Source organism: Hesperophylax consimilis, chromosome 1 (assembly GCF_061612785.1).
Source record: "Hesperophylax consimilis isolate HC1 chromosome 1, BYU_Hcon_1.0, whole genome shotgun sequence".
Lineage (NCBI taxonomy): Eukaryota > Metazoa > Arthropoda > Insecta > Trichoptera > Limnephilidae > Hesperophylax > Hesperophylax consimilis.
In genome coordinates, this window is record NC_142836.1 from 22540606 (window position 1) to 22557876 (window position 17271).

The window sequence follows — 17271 nt, forward strand, 5'->3', positions numbered from 1 at the left end:
ACAGAAAATGTGGAGATTTAATAAAAAAGAAGTAAAAAATTTTATGACTATGGCAACATCCATTTTAGAACAAATTATAGGAGATTCAAAAGTGAGATTACAATGAAGAGTCCATTTTATTTATATTTATAATATTAAATGACCTAATTTCATTTTTAAAAGTCAAGCATATATCTCAATAGTTCATGTCTCTGTGATCAATAATCTCTTGTAAGTCTAGTTTTCACACACGAAATCACATGGGGGTGATTTAAGTAGCACTTTTGACACTATTTTTTGGGACAACCTGTATATTCAGAATCATAATTTTTTGATCTGTATAAATATACATTTTTTTAAGCCATAATATATTTCACTGTACTTCCTTATTATAATGATCCTGGGGCCCTCGTTTTTTTCTACACTTTCTTGAAGGACTGTACATGCGTATGTATGGTCATAATGTGTTCATTACGTACATATTAATAAACATGACATGATTTCTTTAGGCTGGCAATGGGAAAGAGGTTTGGAACCTTAGATCGCCCTGGAGGAATATCTTCCTTGCTGATGGATGATGCAGATGGAAACCTGTCAGCTCCCGAAATGCCTCACCTAACTGGCAGAGGTCCAAGAGGTTTGTCACTACATATATATGAACATTGTACTAGTACATAAGATATTTACCACAGAATATTCTTACTTTGTATTCATTTCAGCGTACTAAGCAGTGGCGACTTGTGACTTTTCAGTGACATAGAGTGCTAAGTTTGAAAAACTCGACATTACTGATATGTTTGTAGCTGAAAAAGATTTTTTTTTTTTCGAAAATTCGATTTTTTGTATGAAGATTTTCAGGAAATTTCATTTTGGCCATGCGCCCCACAGATTTCCTGAAATTATTTGTACAAAAAATCGAATTTTCGAAAAAAAATAAAAAACCGTTTTCAGCTACAACATCAACAATGCTATTTTTTGTAATATTAGCACTCTAGTACACCCAAAAGTCACGAGCTGCCACTGGTACTAAGTCTATGAAAAAATATGATTTCTACAAACTGTTCTTATTTTTCAGATGAATATCGTTCTTGGTTATCAAGAACACCATCGACAAGTGCCATCTATGAGCAGATAAGGGCAAGCAGAGATGTCCTCAATCAGCATAGAGCAGCGAGGTTCACTTACAGTGCTGAAAACATTCACGATGCGCTGAAAAATGTATGTTGTCACTTCTATTAAAATGATTATCAAATTTCTTATTCAAAATATAATTAACCTTATCTACGCAGCTGGCGCATATGCGATCCATCAACTAACTCACCTTCGCTTATGTAATGAAGTTTCACTGAAACGAACACTATCAAAACATGCCAAAACTGATGGGATAGATTGCGTGGAAAAGCAGGCAAAAAGCTAAAATGTAGCTTAGCTGCCAGCTTCCGTTATATATTCCCGTCAAACTCATTCGTTATTTGACGCATTTCACAGGCAGAGAATGCTGCAGCATTCAGTTCATCCTACGGGCTATACGGAGCGGGCAGGTCTGCTTTGACCGGAACACTGGACAGAAACTTCACCGGGAGATCTTCCACCCACACTTCCATCCCAGCAAGATCGCTGTCTACCCAACATATTACTTCATCGGGTATGTTGAAGCACTCTATTCAATTTAAACTTATAAGTTCATTTTTGCTATTTTCTCTGTGCTGATTATTACACATTTTTATGCCAAATATCAAAATATTGGAAATCAAAGTAGGTAATATTGTTAAGGTACGCATACACTTCGACACTAGACACTCCACAGTGAATGTATACACCAAGTGTGTACACCGGTATCCTTTCCAGCATTATAGGCAGGAGTGTCGACACACCGATGTCAGTGTTGTGTTGTTTGCTGTGTGAACAGGTGTATCGGAGTGAAGTCTCAGTGTCTCCTACGGTGTATCAAGTTTTGAAAAGCAAGACAATTTTAGCTAGACTTGCTAGATCATTAGAGTCTGTGGAGCAAAGATGATACTAAAAATTTAAGAAGGGCTTCCAGAGCTCTGGAATATATTGAATCTTGTCTATAAAAACTGGGTAAAAAAAAAATGAAAGCGTTAGAGAATTTGCTAGTAGTCTTAAATTACTGCTACAATTTGCAATCTAGAGGAATAAAACTTACTACTTCTTGGGTAAACTAGCGGCATAATCTGCAGTTTATGCAAGACTTAAGGCGATAAAAAGATGTTCTGGATTGAAAATTAGATTGCTTAAAAACATTATGGATGCTTTAATACTGCGAGTAGAACACTTCTTGGCCTTGTAAATTATCGAGTATGCATTTTTAGAAGCTTAGAATAAAATAAAGTATCAAACTTTTAAGGCGATGCACTACGTCGTGTAATATTTTAAATTGAGCCGCTATCAATAACAACCCTTACGTAGATGGCGATAAGGTTTAAATTCCCGCTTAACACCATCCGCCTGTTTTGATTCATGCAAGAAAAAAACATGGCCAAAAAGTGCCTTTTATTTTATTTTGTGGATGTTCAGGCATAAATATTTTTTTTTTTTTCGATCATTTTATAAATAACTTAATTTGCCACATTATACAATAAAATCATAACCGAAAATGGGTTCGTAAGTAGGAGATTTTGAACTGCAGTTTTCAGAGGCCTTATACATTATTTTTTTCTGGGCTTATAAAAAGACTTATCTAAAAAATACTCGATTATTTAAAAGGCCAAGATGTATTCTACTTGCAGTATTTAATTAAAGCATCTGAAACATTTCTAGGCGACCAAATTTTCAAACCAAAAACACATGATTTTGCATTACTACGTATGGCATCACCTTAAAAAATACTTTCAACTTCAAAGTCTCCTATTTCCGAATCCCTTTTCGAATGTAATTTTATTGCATAATGTGGCAAATAAACTTCTTTACAAAATAATTGAAAAATATTCTAATATTTGTTCCTGAATTTAATATAATAAAATAAAACAAGAGAGGTGAAACAACAGAACAGTGACAAAACAAAACAGAGATGCAACAGAAAAGAATGATCAGGTAAGTTTTTAGATTCTCACTGCCAAAAGCATTTTTGTTGATCTTCGGATCTACCGGATCTGCCCTGATGATGGACACTGCAACGCTGTCCGAAACGTCGGCTAAAGAAGGAGTTAGCGCAACACGGCATAACACCCCAAAAACAAACAACAAGAAAAGAAAAGAATGATGACAAAATGAAATACAATAAAATAATTGGTCAGGTTGGTTCAGGTTAGGTTAGGTGTGGTTTGTTGTCGGTTTGTTTTTTCTTCAATATTCTGTTTTGTCATGGAACTGTTTTTAGTTTTGGTTGAATCATTAGTTTAGAAATTTCCTTTGATTTCAGGAATGATAGGATCTCCGTCCACCCGTCGCATGAGACAGCTGCTGGAGCTAGGGTCCCGGGGGGGGCCGAGCCCTGTGCCCACCCCCTCCTCCACCCTCCCGCGCACCCGACACATTGACATCAATCCCACAGGTAAAACTTTTTTATTTATCTAGTTTTACTATTATTTATTTATTTTATAACATTTGTACCTTCGCGCAGGCTCATCGTCGAATGAAGCCATATCTAAAGTGCTAAATAATACTTAAACATACATTATTCTTTTGATATTTAGTGAACAATGTTTACATTGAAAACGGTGTTCCAAAATGGAATTTTGAGAATTGTCTTGAAAAATCTGAAAATTCCATAGCAGGTTTTGCAACAGCACGACTCATCATTTTTATTTGTTGAGTTTAAAACACTCTTAACTCTTGGTGAGCCAACGCAAAATATCATTTTTATTTGTTGAGTTTAAAACACTCTTAACTCTTGGTGAGCCAGTGCAAAATATCATTTTTATTTGTTGAGTTTAAAACACTCATAACTCTCGGTGAGCCAACGCAAAATATCATTTTTATTTGTTGAGTTTAAAACACTCATAACTCTCGGTGAGCCAACGCAAAATATCATTTTTATTTGTTGAGTTTAAAACACTCTCAACTCTTGGTGAGCCAATGCAAAATATCATTTTTATTTGTTGAGTTTAAAATACTCTTAACTCTTGGTGAGCCAACGCAAAATATCATTTTTATTTGTTGAGTTTAAAACACTCTTAACTCTTGATGTCCGGATGCAAAATATTTGCCGATTGCCAGTTGAATCTAGTTTCGTAATAACTTACTTTCGTAATTTCTTTTTTGCAAAATGATGTTTTTGTAAATTATACCGTCTTACCAGATAATGGGTTTATATATTTATGAAAATAGTGTTTAATCTACCATGAGTAGTTTCCCCAGAATATCTCAGAGAATTTTTTTTTTTGATAATGCCAATTGGATACTGCGGCACACAAGAAGAGGGTAATAGGTACCAGTTAATCTGAAATGGGTATACATATTATATATGGCTCATTGGTAATTAAAACATAAGAAAGAAAGAAATGCATAGAAATTTTAGTTTTAATTTTACACACTTTATGTGGGAAAGGTAGTTCTACTCGTTCGGTCGACGCCTGCTTGAAAGAGGGTTAGATCTTCCTTTTAAGCGGGTCCTACTTTAATGACGGGAAAGGCTTGGCTATCCGATATTTAACATTGTTAAACAAAAAATGATGTATTGATAAACGTAAAATGTTCCAGAATTCGCCAAGTACAAGCTGGACAAGCAGACGCTGAGTATGAGTTCGGGCGTGGGGGGGATGGCGGGCGGTGTGTCGGGCATGCTGTGGCTGCACCTGCTAGCGGGGCGGGGGCTGCGCGGGGGCGCAGGGGGCTCAGGCTCGGCCACTCCCACCACCCCGCACTCACAGCCCAGCGTACCTGCAGGGGCCCGGGACCTCTACTGCGTGCTGGAGTGTGACAGGGTGCACAAGGCGCGAACTGTTGTAAGTGCCCTTTTATACATTTATCTCTGTTATTCCTCTCACTGTGCGCTTTGCTAGATTTATCTGTACCTACATTTAGTAGCTTTTTTTATGTCCCAACTGCTTCCAAATGGCCGGAACCAGTAGTACCGTGTATATTTAATATATACGTAATAAGTAAATATTTTCTAAAGCTCCATTTAACAGTCTCAACGCTTCTCTTAGTTTAAGCCCACGGTCCCACGGGTCGGTAGGCAAACGACATAAACCAAATGCTGTAAGAAGACTCTGCACAGGAAAGTTCCATAGTAAACTGCGCTACAGACGGGCCAATATGGAGACAAAAATTATATTTTAAAACAGGGCAGGGGCTTTCAAATAATATTGTTCTTGTTATTGTAAAATTGTTCTTAAAAGGAAAATATTAGATATAAATATTAAATGCCCTTTTTGAGCTTTTACATGGGAATGGTCAGTAAAAATAATATTAATGTAATAGGTAAATTTCCATTCACTCTTGAAGTTCCGCCGCAAAATTTTCACCGTGTGCCACCTGATACTATTTTCGTCATAACTTAATTGTTTTTTGCAAAATGATGTTTTTTTGTAAATTGTACCCTCTTGCCATATAATACATTTATAAAAATTGTATAATATAACCTAAAATAGTATCTAGTTGCCCCGGAATAGCTAGTTATATTCAGATAAATGATTTTTTAAACATATCCATAGAGATCACGGCAATAGCGAGTTCACGGCTATAATGAGCAATTACAAAACGATATTTTAGTTTAGTATTATTCAATTATTCTCGAAGTAAGTAGTAACAAACAAAGGGGTGGGAATTTCTTATCTCGTTAGGGACGGATTCACATTTTTATGGCACTACCTGTGAAAGATTGTCGGCTATGTGAACCATTGCTATCCATCGGGCACAATGTAAAATTTTCATAAAACCTGATAAAGTCAGGCGAAATTTGAGCTTCGCAATTTTATTCCCTTTTACGTCTTCTTTTGTATTACAACTCACTGTCAATTTTGTTTAAAAAACCAATAAATATATTTATGAAGGTAACTGGCAATGATTACCTGCATCCCTGCACGGGGTAAATTTATGATAGTGATGCACAAGTTTTTCAGCAGAGGGGCCGCTTTGTCTATTTTTACAATTGTATTTCTTTTTTGTTTTCGTTGAGGGGAAGGAGGTTGACAGCAAAATTCAATATTTAAGGTTTACTTTGAATTTTTTGTTATGCAAATCGGTTCTTCTAATTTGGTTCCATTTAGAAAATGCAGCGTAAATTAACCAAAACTCCATAAAAAATTGCTCTCAGCCAGGGTTTTCAAGAGTTATCCCAAACATTTAGATTTTTCTCTATAGCCAAGTGGGTCGTATGAAATTGACATGTGGGCCGCAAGATTACTGCCGCGGGTTGTGCATTACTGGTTTATGACAAGTAAATTTTTACAGCAGAAAACCAAAACAATCTCGCTGGCATTAGTTATTTATGAGAAGTGCGATTTTACAAGCGGTAGGTACAGTACGCATAAGCTAGTTATTTATGAGAAGTGCGATTTTACAAGTGGTAGGTACAGTACGCACAAGCTAGTTATTTATGAGAAGTGCGATTTTGCAAGTGGTAGGTACAGTACGCACAAGCTAGTTATTTATGAGAAGTGCGATTTTACAAGCGGTAGGTACAGTACGCATAAGCTAGTTATTTATGAGAAGTGCGATTTTGCAAGTGGTAGGTACAGTACGCACAAGCTAGTTATTTATTTTACAAGCGGTAGGTACAGTACGCATAAGCTAGTTATTTATGAGAAGTGCGATTTTACAAGTGGTAAGTACAGTACGCATAACCTAGTTATTTATGAGAAGTGCGATTTTGCAAGTGGTAGGTACAGTACGCACAAGCTAGTTATTTATGAGAAGTGCGATTTTACAAGCGGTAGGTACAGTACGCACAAGCTAGTGATAAAAAGATAGACAATTTAGTGGTTTTTTTCAATTTTTCTTGAAAGCCATGAACCACGTGATGATAGTTATAATACGTTGATTGTTATGTAGAAGAAATAGAGAATCATGAAAGCGAAATCTTTAAAATAATCATGATAATAAATTTGAGTAATATAAGTGTATTTTCCTAATATATTTTTTAACAGGTTTTTTTACCTACTCGTATTTTGAAAATATATTGTACTTTTGCGAATATATTGATAGTAGAAGCAGGTAGGTAGGTACATACAACTTTATAAAAACCTATTTTGGATATAACGATTAACAGTTATAAGGAGCAAATATAGTCAGTCTGAATTTAGTGTCAAAGGTGATTTTTGAATGCCATTCCATTCAATGTTCATGCCAAATATTAATTAAAACATTTCATTGAATGTTCATCCACAGAATACCAAATTTGTATCAGTCAAAACATTCCATTCAATGTTCATCCACAGAATGCTAAATATTAGATAAAGCATTCTATTCAATTTTCATCCTCAAAATACCAAATATTAGTTAAATCATTCGTTTTACGGACAAAATATAACACCGCATATGTGATTTCCAAGGGCAATACTGCGTGTGTTGTAATTCTTTCTCCAGAACAATTTGTTTCATGTCGCTTATGCAGTATTGCATGCCGATTTATGATTTGCATCTTTTAAAATTTTATGCCTGTATCGAGTCAGTGAGAATCCGTCTGTTTGACAATTTAAGCATATTCAGATAATTTCACAATTTGTTATTATAGTTCAACTGGAATACCCATTCAGTGCCGGCTATGAGCCAAACGGCTAAAATTTTAGCACCCCTTATCAAAACCAATAGACGCCTAGCAGGCGCAGTCCGTCCATACATGCTGTGGATGCTCCGCATCCCTTGCATTTTAGAGTAAAAAGATTTGGAGTTCTAGCCGTAAACAGTAAAACTGCAATTTAAATATTTTAATATTTCTACAGCGACCTTAATGTGATTTTTTTTACAAAAACGGCGCTGTAAAAAATCATATTATCGTGCATATTATCTTCCCGTTTCTGTGTACGCACAACGAACGACACGATACTAGCAGCGCTGGCGAGTCTAAATACACATACATTCTCAAATACTGTGAAACGCGTAAAACTCACATATACATATGTACAAGCAATAATACTGTGGTGTGGAAGCGATCTGTAAACCGTATCCAAAATGCTAGAACATATGTTCTTTCCGCGCATGCCCACTGAGACCCGCAAGCCAATATCTTCGTCAACTTCATACAATATTAATGACAGCATCCAACGTACAAAAACCGTCTTTAATGCTAATATGTATAATGCACAGAATCATATATGTACTCTATTACTAATCCATTGGATTGTATGCGCGCGCTACTTTGAACTTGAATACTGAAGTCAAATTCTTATTGAATATTATTAACCTGCGATTTACTTTTTAATCATAATTTAAATAAATAAAAATTAATCCCCAAAATATGATGGATACTTCGCCAACGTGTTCTAAGTGATAATAGTGAATTGTGTAGTTGTATAATTGAATCATTAATGCGAAAAAGTTTTGTCTCTGCCATTTGTGGAAAAAAAATTATTCTGGATACTGGAAAAATTGAGTTATGGAGCTAATGGATTTATGGAGATAATTTTAGAAGCTACCTAATTGTATCTTGTTCGTGGACTAGCGTCTAGATGTGCATATTTGATATCAAGTACGTAGTAAGTCCGAGTATAAACATTTGATGTCCAGCATCCCTTCTACAAAAAGTCACCGACCGCCGCTGAGTTCTAGGTAGGTGATCGCTGTAATCAATAATATTCGGATGATTTGTATTTTTGTGTAGCGCCGTTTTTATGAAAAATAAACTCAAGGGCGATGTGTTACAAGTTACAACTGTTAGGTTTTAGGAATTATCAGCGCCTTGGCAATTTGGCGCCCGGAGTGGACTGCCCTGTTAAAACTAAGAAAGTTTAAATAAATATTTTGTATTTCAATAGCTTGTACATGCTAGTACCTATTGTAAATAATTGTTTCAATCACTTGCCATTTTATTCTGTCTACTTTGGCAACACTAGCGACTAGTCTCACGGCCACCAGCAAACAGCTCTCTGCATTTCGACATTCTCGGGGCTTCACGTAGCATGTTGCTCTCCCGCTAACTAAAATTTTATATTTCCGTAATTTAACTCTTTGCACGCGGCCGTATCAACTGTTGTTACGGCAAAAAGTCTGTACTCACACGCGGCTGTATTAACAGTTGATACGGAAACTTTGACGGCCGATATTCCAGCGCTCTTTCGTCATAAATGTATTTCTTGCTCTCTTGGACATTCGTAGAACTATCACGATGCTGACATCTACAAGAATTTCTCAAAAATAAAATTGTATTTCATAAAAAAAGATCGATAATCAAGTGCGCCTCTTCGCGCCTTTTAGTCCTTTAGTTTACATTTTTGTCAACGGATGGCGTTAGTACTAGTATGTCATTCATAACTAAAAATGATAAGTGATCATGGTGTCCCACTTGTGTCTATCAACGCAGTGGCCTAAGTACACACACGCCGAGTGAATGGCGGGACCACATTCAAAAGATACGGTACGTCTTTGCATGAAATTTTATGTTTTTGTTTTTATAAACATCTAAGAGTGTTGACACACGAGGATTTGTTTTCATATTGTTGAGAATAATCTGTTCTGTCTATATAGTCCAATAAATCATGCCAGAATGCTATAATTTGACATTTAATTGCGTGCATAGGTATTTGAAAATATGTACCGCGTACGGATATAGATAAAACGGAGCAAATTAACACGTTCAAAAGGTTAATGATGTAGTTATTTTCTGAATAAATATATGAAGATCCTTCTGATTTTGCATTTCTGATTAATGAATAACATTGTATCCCTTTACTTCTCTTGGCTCTAATATGTGTTTTATTTTATGGCAGGTTCGTACAGGGGAGCTGCAATTTGATTGGGACGAGTCCTTCGAGTTGGATCTGGTGAACAACCGCCAGCTCGACCTCCTGGTGTACTCGTGGGATCCGCAGCACCGTCACAAGCTGTGCTACCGCGGGGCGCTCAACCTCCAGCAGCTGCTGGGGCAGAGCCCCTTGCACCAGCTTGCCCTCAAGATAGACCCTAGAGGTTGGTTCATAGTACTGTATTGCTGATAAGAACGGAATTCTAAGTCCCTACAGTAGCAACCGGCAGCCCGCTCACGGGGTAGAAAAAATCTCCTCATTTATTTACCTCTATCCATAGTTTATATAGGAAGAGAGAGAAATGTTCCCTGAGGGGCGTTCCTTTTTTACTTAAGGATAAGGAATTGTCCTTAACTTGGTTAATTCTTTTTTATTTTTTTCTTTTTCGCTGTCGAAAGTCATTAATTTTATGGTTAAGGTCAATGTCTATCCTTTAGATGAACCGGAATTGCCCCTCTGGCATTGTTTATAAATGTTATTTCTTTTTCCGATTTTATGTCCGGGCTAAATCTTCCCCATAGGAAAAACTTAACCCTTCCACACACTTTTCCACAAATGATCATCTAGTCAATCAACATTATGCAAGTGCATTATATAAGCAAAATAAATACAAAACAATACAAGAACAACACGTCAACCCACCAGAGATCAAATGGGAAAATAATTCACCGACTCCAGATATTTTCATATTAGAGGGTTCGGCTCGGTAGAACTCCTAACAGGGCCTATAAATCCTACTGATCCCTCAACATAAATATTTAAAAAATCTTTCGTTATCCTACATGTATTAAAAATGACCGACTTTTGCATCTTTATATATAAATTTTTTAATAGATCTAATACGCCTAAATTTTGAATGAGAGAGCTAGGTACAATGCCAGTAGCCGAAATAACGAATGGTAATATTTTTATAGTCTGAGAATGCCAAATTCTTTTAATCTCATTTAATATTATTATTATTTTTTGATACATTAGCAGTATTTACTTTTTTAAAACATTATTTGGCAAGGACCTGCATTTTATAAGATACAATAAAATGGAATGTATTGAAATTATATAAATTAAATAATCTTATATGAAATAACAAGAAATGAAAATAAATAAAGTAATAAAAATTATGTGAGAAAGGAAAACAGCAATAATTTATGCACAACTTTCTTTTTTCACAATTTTGTTTGACAAATAGATATTCAATAAAATAAATACCGATTTTAACACTTTCACGGACATAACATCTATTGAAGTCGTTTTAGAGGAGACGTGATATATACGTCTTTTAGTCAGGGATGTGATAAGACACAGCGGACAGGGAAGTCAAGTTTTATATTGTAGTAGTATGTAGCCTGTCTATTTGTGTCACAACTCAAACGCTTCCATTTGATGTCACAACCAAAGACAATAGGCCGTTTTAATTTTTTATTACTTATTTTCATCGACTTCATAAAACCAAAATTTTATTCCTCTTAAACAATATATAGCATGACTGTATCATATTACAAAGCTCTGTTTTCCGGCAAGTGTCCATTAATGTTTTAAATCACATTATAGAAGATTCAAATATGAGGTTATGATTGACTTCTGAAAATGACAGTATTATACCGGACTGGTAACATGTTTATTTTACTGTACTAGTTCTTTAATCAAATATGAACATGTTTCTGCCTAGGTACCCTGTACCTCCGGCTGCGCTACACAGACTCGGCCATGCTGTACCGGCGGCGTGGGGTTAGCGGGCCGGTGGCACGCGCGGCACCCCCTCTGTTTGGGGCCGAGCTGGAGGCCGTGGTAGCGCGTGAAGGGGCCCGTGGGGCGCAGCACTCGCAGCAGCCACCCGTCCCCCTCATCATTCGGCGCTGCGTGGAGGAGATTGAGCGAAGGGGACTCGACATCATCGGTAACAACTACCCTACGTTTTATCGGTCAATTACACCATTTACATTACAAATTGTTTAAAAATCATCATTCGTATATAATATACATATCCATTAATAAGATAGTTTGTCATTTTGTCACTCGCTAAATTCCATTTCAAGTGTCATAATTCCGATTGTCAAATGTCTTGGTACTGAATTTATTTACAGGAATTCCTCATATAACTTATTTTTAAGTAGCTATTCTAACGAAACTACATAAGTTAGCTGTACAAGGTGGCCACGGACCTGGAAAACTGTAATGACGGGGAATTATCAGGAAAATATCAGGGAATTATATAAATATTTTTGGGAATATTTTTATTTTTCAAAATCTGAAATTTTAGGAAACAAAAATATAGCCGAAAATTTGAGTGCCGCAGACCTTAAGTCTGATGCATAAACGCAGAACTGCGCCGCACCGAAAGTTGCCACTAATACCGCGTATGTAATATCAAACATTAGTATTTACGGTATTTTTGCGTATGTTTCGCGAGCTACCGTGGGTTTAATACATCTGTTATTAATATTATTATAAATTACCGCTTTTACCTTTTTTTGATAATATTTCAACATAGATGTATTAACGAACAGGATACCAAAGAAAAAGTATTGCCAGTGGCTTCCAGGAAGCTGTAATGGAAAAAATATTTCCTTATCCAAACCGAAGAAAGATGAGTGTGACTTATGATGTGCTTATAAAGTGAAAAAATATACCTGAAGATCATTACAACAACAATATAAAGCTCAAAGATTCAGCTAAACAGGAAAAATCTAAAGATTAAAAGTTGGCAAAGAAGGAAAAATCCACGCCTTAAATGCAGACATACAAGCTGTAAAACTTTGTCCCTAACTTAATGCTAGCTCATTATATTTTAAGCCAAAACGTGTAGTTCACAATTTTACGGTTTTCAACCTAGGAAATAATTCTGTGATGTGCTATGGGTGCGACAAAATGGAGTCTGATTTAAAAGCAACGACATATGCTGCATTGTTCGTCAATTATATTTCTAAGTTATTTTATGATGATCTGAAACCGTTAACTATCTTCGCAGATGGCTGCACCGCACAAAATAGGAACAACGTTGTTTTGATGCATTTTTCAGACTAGCAATGAAGAAAAATGTCACAATTTCTCCAAATTTTTTAGAAAAGGGAAACTTTTTCGATGAATTAGTGGAGATGTATATCATCAAAGACTATTTGCAGAGTTTAATAAGAGATTTTTCTATAGGCTGATCAAATAAATAAAAATAGTATAGACGCTTGACTAAATATGTAACCGTCAAAGAGACAATGTTTTTTTAAATAATCGATTTTCAAAAACATAAATAAAGTATAAAGAAATAAATTACTGATCAAATTAGCTAATGAAAATTTGTATTTTCCAGGTCTCTATCGTTTGTGTGGATCAGCAACAAAGAAGAGGATTTTGCGCGAATCATTTGAACGCAACAGTCGCACCGTAGAACTGACGCCCGACAATGTTCCCGATATCAACGTCATCACCGGAGTTCTCAAGGACTACCTCAGGGAGCTGCCTCAACCACTTTTCACTAAATGTCTTTATCAGATGACTGTGGATGCTCTTGGTAAATAATCAAAAACACATAATTTCATCAAATATTTATTAAAGACATGTTTCAATTATTATACATGTCGTATCATATCCCATATGATATCATATAACACATGTGGCAAGCACATTCGAGAACAGAATTGAGCACTCCATTGGCGACGTGACAACCAATCAGTAGGAGGAATTTTAGAGCCAACTCTCATCATGGTCTGAGCTATTTAAATAGGAATCATTCCCATCCTCATTGCCTTAAATGATGTGTAAATAAAATATATAAATAAACAGCAATTTGTGTGTTTTAGGTGTCTGTTTACCAGATGATCCCGAAGGAAACGCCAAGTTGATGTTCAGCATCTTGGATTGCCTGCCCCGCACCAACCGCGCCACGCTCATCTTCCTGCTCGACCATCTGGCCATGGTGGTGTCGGTCTCCGAGAGAAATAAGATGTCTCCGGAGAATCTGGCCACTGCCCTAGCCCCTCCACTGATGCTGCACTCTGCCAACGAGGGCCATGCCAACACTGACCTTGACTATGCCCAGCCCATTGGAGTCCTCAAGTACCTGCTTCAAATTTGGCCAGCTCCAAAGCACTCAGGTAATGTCTTCTCAATGAGATTACTTTGAATTTCAATCTGTACCTTTCAACAGCTATTGTTTATTTTATTTACCAAATTCCCTTTTTGAAAAAAAGTGCAATGTCAGAATACGATTTTGTACTTTTAAATCATGTTAATTTGGTCTTCTTGAATACTTTTTATTTTTTTATTCATCAAGTGTTTTCTCATAATTTCGCACCCCCGCAAGAAAAGTGTCACAAATCAATCCTTCAATTTGTAGGTCGATTCCAAATTTCTTAATCTATCTTTAAAAAAATGTCATTTCGCTCCTTGGTCTACTCACTGCTAGATGGCGGAAGTTACTCTTTTGCACTACTGTTTTTGAACGTCAAGTCCCTCAAGAGAAGTGTAACATTCTGTATTGTGATAGTGTTTTCGGATCTTCATAAGTCAAACTATGTATTACCGGACGTAAGTAAAAAAAGTGTTCAATTATACATTTTGACATTTAAAAAAAAATCTTTAATTGAAATCGGAATCAAGTAAAAAAATTGTCTCGTTTGAATATAATATGCTTTTTAAATTATAAGTCATGTTGAAGTTGAGTGAAAAGTATATGTTAATAACAAAATATTAATATAATAAATATATGTACTAAGCAACTTATTATTAAATGATTACCCTCAATTAATCAGAAAATAATAAAGATTTTATTAAAATATTGTTTAATTTTACTTTTGTTATACGTGCTATAATTAATATCAGAATTACGACAAGGTTACAAAATAATTAGTTTCTCAAAACTTACTCTTTTGAATTGTGACACTTTTCTTGCGGGGTAGTGATTTGTAGAATTTTCACAACATAGTGTTTATGTTTTCTTTATTTAATTTTAAAATTGTTTAAACTACAGTCCATTCTGCTTTATGTGTTGTGAAACTCTGAAAAGATCCACGCATGATTATGTCTCCTGTAGTGTATATGGTTGTTGTTAGGTAAAAAGGGCAAAAGCAAAAAAAAAACTTACCATGGAGTTTTGCACAAAGTTTTTAAAAAGTTTGGCTTTTTGTCCCTTTTTGCAAAACACCGATGATATGTGAAGCATGGATTTATTAGTCACAATCTCTGCTCACCCACAACACTGAAGGTTGACAACAACTGAACGTAGATTAGGGTGTCCGATGGTGTAGAAGTGTTTTTTCCTCTCTCCACGGTTTGTTTGTTTCTCAAGTTCAACCATTTATCATGGTAAGCAATCCAACAATTTCACTCCTGATCGTTATACCAATCTGTCTGCATACATTTCACATGAACACATCAGTTGAAAGATCCTTTATTTATACATTAATTCAATACAATAATATTTTAATTTTATTCTTCATTATTTCTTCTCATCAACTTTCCACTACGGAAGTGACTTCTTTATTGATTTTTAAAATTTTTTTGTTTAATATGATTTGAAAATTAATCGGTTTTTTGTTACAACTTGAACACCAATTTTGAATGTAAATGGTATGTTTGATCTGAACGGTAAACATTAGTATTTTTCAAAATGTACCAGATATTTTTCATCAATATTGTAGTTTGGACGATTTTTGATTAGATTGAATTTTTATAAGCCAGCTATGCCTCTTAGTATTTTCTGCAAAATTAAAAATATATACATATGATATTTAATGGTGTTATTTTGCTGTAAATGCTGCTTAAGCGCAAATGTTGGTTTATTTAATTTAAAAGTTCATAAAGTCTGTTACGAAATAATTACATATGCTAAACTGCTTATATTGTTTACTGAACAAGAAAAATAATTATGATTTACGTAACGCATTGAGGAAATGGTACAATACAAAAATAGATTGTTAAATGGGTGCGTGTTGACTGGTATTTGCTGTATCTGTTAGTTAGCTGCAATTATGTATTAATGATGTGGCAACTTTACTGGAGAGTAGAGAGTTGCATTATGTAGGGCTTGTGAGAAGGTAGGGAAGTTTGAGTATGGGTAATGAGGCATGAGGCATGAGGCGCGTGTAAGAAAGTAGTAAGTAAGAGTGTGGAGGAAGGAGGCATGTGGTTAATGCGTGTATGTTTGTAGACAGTTCGGCGCGGCGAGCCAGTGCCCGGGCCGCATGGAAACACAGCCAGTGCGTCTCCAGCGGGACTCTCCACGGTGCCAGGTAACATTCACTCAGACCTGGTCACCTCCCAACACCCCACTACCAACATCCAACCACCTCGGCTACCCTCCACTCCACTTACAACTCCCACCAGTCCGCCCCTCCTTTTCCATCCCCTACCATTCTCAGGTCACACATTAACATTTTTAAGAAAAGTGCAGAATGATTATACATAAATTTTTTCTCACTGGCCAAATGCAATAACTGCATCAGTAACCACTAGCTTGCATGAAACACATTATTGAAAGAATGATATAATAATGCAGACATTAAAAATGAAAACCGTTTTGGATATACAATGCTTGAATCTATTTTAACATTCGTAATAATTTATACATCCTAGAAAATTTATGTGAATGAATTTCAAAGACACTATAAAACATGTTATAACCTACTTATTTATAGTATTAAAACTCATAGTTCCCTAATCATAGAAACATAAAATAAAGAAGTATTCTGTGCTGCAAAGTTCCCAATAGTATATAAAGGATTAGTTTAAGCCGGTTCTAATTAAATAAATAAACTAAGTACATAGTGCACAGAATGTAACTGCATGGACAAAATTATTGAAGATATATTCATATTTTTATAACTATACAAATAGGATGAAAGTAAAATGAATAAGATTATGTTTTTATTTATAATTTTACCTTACTTATGTAGTCCTACTTAATTTCACCTTTCAGCTCAATTCTGCGCTCACTTTTCTAATAAAGAAATTGCTTTCGCATACAAATTTCACCACACATCAATTTAATCTAAGTTCGGTTGTTGTTTCAAGTATCTAGCAACAACAAACTGACATGGTTCCTTAGAGCACTAAACATTCTGTAGTTTGCTTGCAATTTGATCATTACTTAATCACTCATAATATATGTTTGTTTCTCTATATTGTTTTGTTAAGGCTTCAAACTTCTACTAGCACTAGCACTAGCACTAGCACTAGCGCTAGCACTCGGCACCTTCTCAACTTTTGCTTTCTTCTGCTTTTCTCTACACTCTCCAGCAACTCAGCGAACGTCCGTTGTGCTCCCAACAATCATTTGTTTATTTCTTTTTGATAATAAGTACGTAATACACAATACTTGCAAAGGATTTGTGCTATTTATAGAAATGCTTAATGATATTATTGATACAGTGCACTTTTAAGTACAACAGATGTTTTAATTTGACTATGCTTGAGGTCTTTCAAATTCCATCAAATC

At 35.5% G+C, this 17271-nt stretch overlaps 1 protein-coding gene across 3 annotated transcripts in view; it reads left to right on the plus strand.

Annotated features, from left to right (window-relative positions):
- RhoGAP100F (Rho GTPase activating protein at 100F) overlaps positions 1–17271 on the plus strand; it is an 82260-nt gene that overhangs the window by 56465 nt on the left and 8524 nt on the right. For 2 of the 3 annotated variants that reach the window (XM_089630984.1, XM_089630992.1), the window contains exons 13-22: positions 489–616; positions 1055–1197; positions 1468–1624; positions 3362–3493; positions 4642–4886; positions 9810–10008; positions 11512–11739; positions 13147–13347; positions 13637–13930; positions 15989–16066. In XM_089630984.1, coding sequence (XP_089487110.1) covers positions 489–616; positions 1055–1197; positions 1468–1624; positions 3362–3493; positions 4642–4886; positions 9810–10008; positions 11512–11739; positions 13147–13347; positions 13637–13930; positions 15989–16066 — 1805 coding nt within the window. The remainder of the gene's footprint in view (positions 1–488; positions 617–1054; positions 1198–1467; positions 1625–3361; positions 3494–4641; positions 4887–9809; positions 10009–11511; positions 11740–13146; positions 13348–13636; positions 13931–15988; positions 16067–17271) is intronic. The other variant, XM_089631001.1, reaches the window with a different exon arrangement.